The sequence below is a fragment of the Nuphar pumila genome, chromosome 13, assembly GCF_984573655.1.
Source record: "Nuphar pumila chromosome 13, dmNupPumi1.hap1.1, whole genome shotgun sequence".
NCBI lineage: Eukaryota > Viridiplantae > Streptophyta > Magnoliopsida > Nymphaeales > Nymphaeaceae > Nuphar > Nuphar pumila.
The window spans coordinates 47,163,503-47,174,660 of record NC_143261.1 but is presented as its reverse complement, the minus strand read 5'-3'; the positions used below and the strand labels follow the sequence as shown (position 1 = coordinate 47,174,660).

The 11,158-nt window shown below is 37.9% G+C and overlaps 1 protein-coding gene across 1 annotated transcript in view; it reads left to right on the top strand.

Annotated features, from left to right (window-relative positions):
• Positions 1-271: 271 nt before the first annotated feature.
• The window catches only part of LOC149818291 (putative WD repeat-containing protein C2A9.03), a 36,182-nt gene continuing 25,295 nt past the window's right edge, over positions 272-11,158 (top strand). Inside the window, exons 1-9 of the mRNA XM_089985716.1 lie at positions 272-483; positions 1,066-1,234; positions 1,363-1,530; positions 1,623-1,709; positions 3,800-3,934; positions 4,047-4,157; positions 8,283-8,374; positions 8,457-8,562; positions 9,450-9,536. Of these exons, the coding sequence (XP_089841842.1) occupies positions 1,100-1,234; positions 1,363-1,530; positions 1,623-1,709; positions 3,800-3,934; positions 4,047-4,157; positions 8,283-8,374; positions 8,457-8,562; positions 9,450-9,536 (921 nt within the window). The 5' untranslated portion in view covers positions 272-483; positions 1,066-1,099. The remainder of the gene's footprint in view (positions 484-1,065; positions 1,235-1,362; positions 1,531-1,622; positions 1,710-3,799; positions 3,935-4,046; positions 4,158-8,282; positions 8,375-8,456; positions 8,563-9,449; positions 9,537-11,158) is intronic.

Genomic DNA, 11,158 nt, shown 5'->3' with positions numbered 1-11,158 from the left:
AATTATATTTTTTAATGGAAAATACACCATTCCTACCAAATTCACCGTCCTGAACACATCTGTATGGTTGGATTTGAAAAAAAAAACATTGATAATGCCCAATTCACATGGTAATTCTCATATTCTAGTGACTCCTCTGGTGGTAGTAGGATCAAATGGATCCGGCTGAACCAATGGATTTGCGAAAGGGTATATTAAGTAATTACTTGAAGACATAGGTGCTTTTTGGGGGACCCGCGCTTGTTTTAATCCATGCGTCCGAAGGATATCATGCCTCTCGGTCGGTGCCGGAGAGCCGCTTTTCCTGTTCTTCTGCCTCTTCCCGCCGTTCTCCAGCGGAGTTCCTTTGGCCGATCACCCACCGGAAGACGGATATGTCGTCTTAATCTCTGATCTCTGTTCCCTCTCGATGAACGGACGGCCTGTCTGCGAGATCTGACTGTCGGAAGAGTCCGATTCGGAGGAACTGCTCTCGTTCACAAGGTTAGATGAATTAAAACCGTCGCTCTCTTCCTGTTCTCTTGATTTCTTTTCTCGATTTGATGAAAAATCCGTTTTTTTAGCGATTCTGTTCACCTTCTAGTATTTATTTGTATTATGACAAGAGAAGATCTGTGTGTGTGTTTGTGCGGGTGGAATATGATAGGTTATCTGTCGAAATATGAAGAAACAATATTTTTTGTAGGGAATAATCTTTGTGTTTTCTTACCTTTCACTGGTCTTTTATGAACCTTTGCATTTTTGTATGAAATATGTGATGCACGAGTTTATTATTAATGAATTGTATTGCATAATTTTGTTTGGCGTTTTTTTTTTTTTCCTTTTTCTTCTTTCTGATATGGCGCTGTTCCACTGTCCTTCATTTGATTTACTTCGTCTCCGAAAAAATATAATTTATTCTGTTTAATTAACTTCAGCTAGTCGCAGTTGCTTCATCTGCTGATATTTATTATCATAACTTCTTAAAAAAACGTTCTTTTTGTTATTCCTTCAATTAGATTTCTTGCATTTGAGTCTTTCTTTGCAAGAATTATAACAAAGACGGCCATTATCTTATCTTGACAGCGTTTTGTTTTCTGGACAACATTTTTACTGAGAAATGGCTCTTCATCAAGTGGAAAGAGTCGATTACATGGAAGATGATTATGATATGGCGGACCTTGATGATGACATCGAAGAAGTGTTTTGCAGTAGAGGAGCAGGTGACTCCGAGTCTGAGGATGAATATGAAAGGGTTAGTTTTTCTTTTCCTGTTCAATTCTTATACTTGTTTTTCAAAGATTTCAAGTTTATGTGATTGAATTCAATGTTAGGTTTGATGTTTAACCTCATAATTAAAAGTGTATGTCTATGCGTGTTTAGGATGTTAGATTAACGGATACTTCCTCAGCGCAAGCCAGGAGAGGAAAGGATATTCAGGGGATCCCATGGGAGAGGCTAAACATAACTAGAGAAAAATATCGGCAGACTAGGCTGGAGCAGTACAAAAATTACGAGAACATTCTGCAATCCGGGGAGGGGACAGAGAAGGTGTGCGTTTATCAAATAAAAATCCCCATGTTATAAGACGTGTTGTGGAGATCATTATTCAGCGATCTTGGTATTGTTGTACATGTGTGTAGGAAAGCAAACAAACGCAGAAAAATGGAAAATATTATGAGTTTTGGCATAATGCAAGATCAGTGAGATCCACTATCCTCCATTTCCAAGTAAGTTTCTCTTGGTGCTTCACCATTGATATGGTATTTTGAGTTTTATTTCCTGTTATTTAGCTTATATTTCTTGATATTGTTCCAAAAGAAGATAAGTATCATTGGTTCATAACCTGCATGATGATTATGATTTGAATGCTTACTTTGCTTTAGTGATTCTAGAATGTCTGCTCACTGTCTTATTTAGAAGCAGTGTTGTGAAAGGCGTTGAGGCGTAGCGAGGCGCTCCACCAAAAACCGAGGCGAGGCGTAAAGCGTAAGCCTCAAAATGTTTTTTTGAAAACTTAAAAAAATTTATAAAAAATATGTAAAAATACAAATAAATAAAGAAATGCTTTATTGATTAAATAAAAATCAATAATCACGACGTCTGCACAACATCCATACCACTCACCAGATCGGGAACCCATGGATTCACCACGACTTGTAGATCTGATTACAGAGTCATGATATTTGTCAGACTACAGATCTGTTATCAGATCTGTACCAAAAGGAAAAAACTTACCCGATCTGCCTTCACGCGAAAAAAAAATTACCTTCATGCCCGATCTTCTACACGATCTGCCTTCGCGCAATCACACGATCCACCTTCACACGTTCCCAAGAACGTACTGCTCTGATACCATGTGCAAAGCCAGGAGAGAGAGAGAGAGAGAGAGAGAGAGAGAGAGAGAGAGAGAGAGAGAGAGAGAGAGAGAGATCACATTATTTAGGTCTAATCTCCTGTTTAAATAGAGATTAACCACAAAGGAAAAATTACAGTTAGGTCCCTTAATATTTCTAAAATATCAGAAGCACCCTTAAGCATGGATAAAACATTACTTAGTCGACTTATCTCAACAGTGCACATACTGAATCAGCCCATTGGTCTCTTTTGTGGATAGTCCACATATTTGGATGTGATATGCCCATGTCTTACAGGAGATCTTGAGTTGAATCACTGATGAAGCTGTATTCATCAGTTTGAGTAGCATCCTGGCCTTGAACTGGTTCCACATGCCAACAAGTCCTATCACAAATATCCCAATCTTTTGATGAGACATTTACTGAGATTATCATAATAACATTTGGAAATTATCGTGATAATTTCAGAGTATATCGCCCTAGAAGACCAAGTTTCTGAAAATATTTCATCTCCTAAGATGCGCCTTTTGCAGATTCCTTGGTAACAACATTGTAAATTAGCTACTATGTACTTTAGCAAATGCTGTCAACATACACAAAACTTATTGGTGTGCTGGAGGGTGAAGTCAGGTTGCCTCCTATTTCTTGGCTTTATTAGTTTAAACTTTAAAGGAATTCCAGGGCTATTCTTGGAGAAAATTTGGTTAGATTATAGGAGAAAAATGGACGTTAAAAGAAAAAGAAAAAGAAGCACAGTAGAAGATATTCTTGAGTTTAAAATTACAGATCAATTGTGTTTGTTAATAAAGCTACAGCTTACCTCACCTTAGTTTGTGATAGTTTAGTAAATTGTTAGGCAAAAGCTGTGGTTCAACTTCAGTGGTTATTGTTTATGTTCTCCTAACTGTTGTCCATGTATAAGGCATTGTTCCTTCATTGGTTTTCATTTCTGCTTTAGGTTTCATTGTGTTATGTAGATGGTGTTTCAGTGTACGTTTATGTGTAACATGATTGTCTTCTCTGGTATTACAATCTTAATCGCCTCATGTCTTTGGGAATGCATATTCAAATGACAACTTGATGGAATTGAAGATTTTTCGTAAGGCACACAGAAGATATACAAAATCATGTAGATGTGATGTGTAAACATTATCATATTGAATTCATGATTTTTTGTGAGACTAAATCTAGTTTTGCAAATATATGGGAATCTTTTCTTTTATCATCCTGTGAACTCATTAAGACGGCTGGATTGTATGAAAAGGGCTGAATTTTCTATGTCCTTGTGAACTGAGGGGATTCCTGATGCCTCCACAAGTCTTTTTCTCTGTTGATATTTTTGTAGTACTTTTGCAAGACTGTCTATTAGATGCACTTGGATGGCATAAATGCCGGTCTCATTTTTTTTTATTGGAGCCTGCATTTTTGGTCATTGACTGATTGGCTTCATGTATTTTTTGCAGTTGAGAAATTTAGTCTGGGCTACGTCAAAGCATGATGTCTACCTAATGTCTGGCTTTGCTGTCATGCACTGGTCTTCATTATCTTCCACTGTATCAGAAGTTCTGAATGTTTCTGGGCATGTGGCACCATGCGAGGTTCTTGTTCTTGCAAAATATATTTTGGCAAAAATATTTGGTTGGATGTCTGTGTTCTTTTTTTTTCCTGATTGGTGAAACAGAAGCTGACATGGTTTATGTGTTCATATAGAAACACCCTGGGAGTTTATTGGAAGGATTTAGCCAAACTCAAGTCAGTACATTGGCTGTAAAGGAAAAGTTGCTAGTGGCTGGTGGTTTTCAGGGGGAACTTATTTGTAAGGTGAACTGTTATATATTATTCTACCCTACCTCAACACCTCTCTCTCTCTCTCTCACACACACACACACACACAAATGGACAGTTGAAAGAATAAAGTGGTAGGAGTTTTCTTTAGTTAATTTGAAGATCAGGTTCATGAAATAGGCTGAGTAGTTGCATACTGCAACCATCACATAGAGGGGACACTGTGTAAAAGGTTGAGGAAGTTTTCTTCTTTGAATTATATTAATTCCTTATGCCACTTAGGTGGATCCTCGCCCTAAGTATGTGATGTGAAAACTGTCTCACCTCCTAGGAAAAGTTCATTTGCATTTCTCACCTTGTAAGGCACTTACACAGGATCAGTGTTGTGAAAAGCGTTGAGGCGTAGCGAGACGCTCCACCAAAATCTGAGGCGAGGCGTAAGCCTCAATTTTTTTTTTAAATAAAAAAAACTATAAAAAATATTTAAAATTATAAATAAAAAAAAATTGCTTTATTGATAAAGCAACAACCATTGTAAAATCAATAATTTCACTGGTGACAAAATAATATGCATGAAAAACATGATGCATCTTTCCTACACCAACACTTCATTCCTTTAAAGAACCCCAAAAATAGAAGCCAGTATCCATTTTGGCTCCCCCAATGCATAATGACAAAAGTTAAAAACGGCAAAATCTTGGGAGTCATTTTGTATCAGCCAAAAGATAATAAAAAATATTATGCGTCAAACAGAACATGACATGTGTTAAAACTATTAAAATAATATTTAAAATATGAAAATTTTGAATTTTCATATTTTTTATATTTATTAAAAAATAGCTGATTCAGGGTGATGCATAGCGATTTTCTGTAGATACGATACATATCGACCGACAACATTGGGCTCCCCAAGGCCCCAGATAGTCCAAACTCAGTATCACGTATGTTCCAATCGGTAGTTGGATCTGGTTAACAGTCATTCCAAGTCGAGTGCTGCTCAAGTCCGGTCCACAAGTGCCTGACCAATGATTCTAGGGGTTCAAATGGATATGGTGCAAAGTTGGATCCATAATCCAATCTGACAAATTATTACCAAGACATGGAGATATGAACTTACATTATCAGATTCTCTTGATTCTCTTGAGAACTGGATCAAAACTTTCTACCAAATATACACTTAATTGGATACGGAGCAAATCCGATCTATTTCCATATCTACATGTAAAACTCTTGGCTTCAACTTATGTAGACATTTTCACACCTTAGGGAGCAAACTGGCAGAGGCTAAGGTGAAAAAATTTTGGACATAGGTCTCATGAGCAAATCCTGCTGATGCCACCGGCCAGGCAGAAGGAGGCTGGCCGGAGGCCCCCGAGCTCGGGTGCCTTCTCCGCCCTTCCGCCATACCTCCCTCTCCGGAGGGTCTTCTGGACGAGCCCAGCTGCAGCTGCCGGTCTGAACTGGCCCGAGTAGAGCTCAGGTTCCCAGCCCCATTGTTGCCGCCGACTAACTCTCTCCCTCCAAAGCCTCCCCAAGTCCTTAACCAGCTCCACCAGCTTGAAAACAGCAACAGGTGCAGCAATTTCCACCTCCCTCCTGTCGTTGCTCGCCTTGGGCGACGCCGCCTCCACGGCCGACAGAATCGCCATCGCCGCGGCAGCCGGAGATGATAGCCGTGGACTGGCTCTCCTCCTCCCCATTGTTCCTGCACTGGATCCTCTAAACGGTTGCCATTTATATACAAATGGGTAGTCTTCCCATCAGACATAACAATGTATCTAGTCGCAGACTTGTCGAAGATCACCGGCTTTGGGTAGGCGATCAAACTTGCCAGAATTTTTTATTTATCGGGCCCTGTTATTAAAAATCTGAGGCGTATACGCCTCACCTTGAGGCGCGCCTCGCCCCAAGGCGTGCGCCTCAAGGCGTATGAGGCGCACACCTTGGGGCATTTGCGCTTTATGCTTGCGCCTCAAGGCACAAAGGCCCTCGCCTTGAGGCGAGGCGCGCTTTTTGCGCCTTGAGGCGCACTTTTAATAAAACTGCACAGGATAATCTACAATTGTGAGGTATTCCCTGTTTTAATCCTTTATGTGGTTGGTTCCCAGCAAATCAACAGTTCAAATCAACCCAAAGCTGCAGTGAGTTGCTTTTTCACTCTAAGAAAGAGAAAATGCCTAGACATTAATGTATAGTCCGAAATACTAAAAATTACAGACTTAGTTTTGTAGATTTGACGGCAATTAATTGCTCTTTATTAGGTCTCACAGGGAATTGAGAGCAGCCACCCACATTAAGTCAGCGTTTATTCTTTTTTTTTCTTTCTATCCAGACTTTCATGCATTTATCAATTTATTCATGATGTATGTGGCCATTTTTTGAAATGACTAAAGCATAGAAGTTTAACTCATTTAAGCATCGTGGAAACTCAAGGCATTTTAAAATGCAGGATTAACATTTATTTTCATATGAAATGGGAAATTGTGGAGATTTTGCTTTTCACACTAGGATTCTTTATCTGGTTTAATTGATCTTAATGAAAGAATAGTTAAGCATGGATGGCAGGAGAAAAAGGAGTATTTTGATCTATAGGGAGATATTCCAGCTTGAAAGGGAGACTTGGAGGGACATGACTATGGTGGGAAGAATATTTTATATTGGCATTCCTTTTCTCATCTCTAATTGTTATCCATTAAACTGTGTGTAACTGTGAATGGAGTATGCAGCTGCCTTATTAATGCTCTGATTTAATCTTTTTGGCTATTATTTACTTACAATAAATTGTAGATCTCAATCTGCAGAGATTGACTGGGAAATTGAGTCCTTAACTGCTTTCTTCCTATGGAACAAAAATTCAGTCCGAGGATCATTCATCAATCATCATTCTTCTATGAGTGATACCAGAGAAACATTACTTTTAGTGAAGAAAGGAAAAATGCAGAACCTAATGATTCTTTAAAACCTAGATATTACATGAAAATGCAAAAAAGATTTGAAAATGGAAGAAAACATCATCATAGTGGATGCAGAAAAAGAAAAAGAGAAGAAAACAGTGTTTAACTGAAATCTTAATTAACACCCACAGAGCATGTCTGTTCGTATAGAAACAATAGAAATGACCTAGAAACGGAAATGATGATTAATCACCTGGCGGTAACCAAGCAAGAAAATGTAAATTCAAAGGCTGGAATGCACAAATAGAATTCGTTTTCATCAGCACAAATAATGAAAAGCATGACTGAAGAATCATGAGAATCTAATGTGAAATGTAATGGCTATATCATGCTTGCCTTGTCAAATTTTGTTACTTTGAATGAACCATCCAACTTCTGTGTAGATTATGTTTGGCATCTCCTTGGGTCCTTCAATGGATACGTGCTGATGGAAGGAAATGAAGAAATTAAGATGGTGGAGGCGAAGAGAGGTCTTGATAGAGAAAAATGTCATGTTTTCTTGACTGTTTCCAATAGTTTTCATCTGTCACAAAGACACATGGACACGAGGATGCGTGACGCGGGTTTGACTATCAAGTTCAATTTTTTTAGAAAACAGGACACGAGAAAACAATTTTTTTTTTTTAAATAAATACAAAATAATTTCTCATATTTTAATATAAAAAATGCATATTTTTTGAAATAAAACTTAAAAAATAAATAATATTAAAATATTGTCCGTATGTGTCAATGTCCAAGCATGTCTGCTCGTGTCACCAGGGACGCACCACCAAAATGGCATGCCACTGTGACATAGGTTTTCTGTTTTCATAATAATATGGTCGATGTTATGTTGTCCAACATGCACACAACCTGCGGGTTCAACCCCACTTTGTGCTTTCAACTCTCAAAAAGGACAAAAATGACCCTTTTCACCACAAGCATATTATTAGCAGACTACTTCTAGATGATACAGGCTGAAGAGTATCTTAAGGACACAGTCCTAAATTCACAATGAACCTTGTAATTGTAGCGCATAATTGTTGATTCAAAATAATTTTACATCTCCATATTTGTGCTACTAGACTTGCAGGTTGCTTTTTCTTGTGAAGTATAATAACACAATGACTGTTCAGGAAAGCATTTGCATTTTAGCATCCTGTTATTCCATTGTTCCAGTTGAGGAGGCTATAATTTATCTTCACTGACATGTTTCTTGTGCTATCAGTATTTAGATCGGCCAGGGGTTTCCTTCTGTACCAGAACGACATATGACGATAATGCAATAACAAATGCCGTTGAGATATACAACAGTCCTAGGTATTTGATTTTTTCAAGAGATGAGTTGGTAATTTATGCAACTGTGGGATGTTATAGCTCAAATATCATTTCTTTGGTATAGTGGTGCTCTCAATTTCCTGGTTTCAAATAATGATTGTGGAATAAGAGAATTTGACATGGAGAGGTTTCAGCTTACAAAGCATTTTAGATTTCCATGGCCAGTGAATGTAAGTACTCAGTTGATTCCTTTTTGTATTTTTTTAATTATTTGTATGTGCATGTGTGTGAATGCACCTAGAGGTGTCAATGGGTCGGAGCTGGTTCAGACCCAGGTGAGTCCTAGCCTTGATCTGACTTTGAGATGCTGGTACCGGGTTCGGACCCGGGTCCAATAGAGTTTGCTATACGAAAAACCATACCCAGGTTCTATAAGGGTTACATGAACCAGATCTGTCCATACCCAGTAAAATAATAATTTTTATTTTTTTTACGTTGAAAAATCATGGGTCTTAATTGGAACTCGCTTCGGACTGGGTCTGGTATGAAATTTCACAAACCATACCCGGTTCCATATCATAATTGAACCCTTTGGGTTTGACCTGGATTCTAATTGAATCTCCTTTCTTATCTCCAAACGCTGACCCTATGGGGTTCGGTACAGGTCGGGTCTGGGTGAAACCCGACCAATTGATACCCCTAAATGCACCTAAAGTTGGACATTAAAAGTGCCAATATGTGTTTGGCTCCTATGTTACCCATCACATGGTTTACTTGGGTCCTGGCCCATAGTCACTGATCTTAAGTATGCCTTCCACCTCTCCTCTTTTTCTTGGGCACCTCCCCTCACTAATCTCTGTCTCCTTTGTGTCTGTCTTCCGATGACCCCAAAAAAAGTTCCTCTCAGCAAGACTCTAACCAGATTCCCCAGCTTCTCCGCAAGGACCTCAAAAAGGAGCAACCTGGTCAATTGAGTTCTCTGAAACTCTCAAATCCCAATTCAAACTTGAAGTTCAAGTGTCTCATTCTAGATTTGAGTTGTCAGGTTATATAACTTGCTGCCTTTTCAGTTCAATACGTGCTTCTAATTCCTAATGGTGATAATTTCATCTTGCAGCATACTTCATTAAACCCTGACGGTAAGCTTATGGTTGTTGTGGGTGACCACCCGAATGCAATGCTGGTTGATTCTCAGTCTGGCAAGGTATGTTGCTTTACAAACAGTCTTTCTATTAAACACACTGATTTTTGAGAGGCAAACTTGAGTATATAAATGGTGGGATATTGAGATTCTTGTGGACGGGTTTGAAATGGTGACTTTTGCCACCAAATGGAATCTGAATTTAAAACCGAGAGCCTTTCTTTCCTAAATATGGAGGGAAAACTAAGTGGATGTTATTTTCTGTTAGATGACAGTACATATTTTTTTTAAAGATACGTTGAACTTTGTTCCATTAAAGATTATTTTACATGTCTAGAGCATCAGATGTGGTTTCCTGCAAGACAGTATGGACATTGCACATTATTACCAGAGTTTTCAAATGTTTCGAATACCTGGTTTTGCCAGGATCTGATTTTGGTCATTGATCTTTTACTTGTCAAGATAGTGCAGGATATGGTGAGATTTTCTTTGCAATTCCTCAAAATACTTTATCATGGCTTACTGAGTCCATTGACTTATTGGACTTTCTGTTAAGTCAGCAATAACCAACCACAAAAGTAGAAAGTTTCATACTAGACCAGCCCAAATCATTTTTGTTCATACCGTTAAGATATGCATATTTGCATATATATGTATGTATATATTTTGTCATTGTAATAGTTAAATACCCAACAGGGGTATTTTAGTTTTTTCATAGCCTTGTAATAAGTTGTACCCATTAGGGGTACAACAGTCCTTTATGTTACTTTTAAGGGCACTTTAGGTTTTTATTATTTTTTGTAATTTATTCCTTTTATCAAAGGCATTATAGTCCTTGTACACTTCCCAATGGCTCTTCTTTGCTTTTTTTTTTGCGTATAAATAAGGGGTGTAACTCTTCTTGTATGTTATGCTTGCTCAAGCATATTTGTTATATAAATTCTATATTTTTTTATGGTGTTCTTGGCCCCTAAGTGGCCCATGTGTATAGGCTTGTGTGATTGATCTATAAGTGGTATTTGTGTTTTTTGAAATTGTATTCTTGTAAGCCTATAAGAAGCACTCTCGTTGTATTTCTTGTTTCGTTATATGGTATCAAAGACATTGGATCTTTTGGATTGTGGCTTGTACGTGAAGATCAAGAGAAGGATCATGAGTGAAGCTTGGTTCGTTGGCTCATTGCTTTGGAAAGCGTACCATCAACCTCTTCAACTCATTTCTTGTTAGCTCCTTTTTTGTCTTTTTTTTTGCTCTTATACTCTTTTTATCTCTTGTGAAAATGAAGGATGAAAAAAAATCCATTCTTGTGAGACTCAATGATACAAACTATATGATCTGAGCATCCATAGTAAAACACAAAATATGAAAAAAGGGTTTATGAGGTTTGGTTGATGGTATCGAAAGCGAACCCAAACTTATGCTCACCAAGATTGAGAATGACAAAGAAGTAGCACTTCAAGGAGATGAAATGTCTAAGGCTAAGTCACATCGGTGCGGGTGCGGGGGTGCGGCACTTTCAAAAACCTAGGGTGCGGCAGGGCAAAAATGTAAATATATATATATATATATATATATATTATATATATATAATTTTGAAGTTTTAACAATTAACATTATCATAATTTAACAGTGAATATTGTCATAATATCATTCATCATGCATACAATATATCAACCTAAATATCA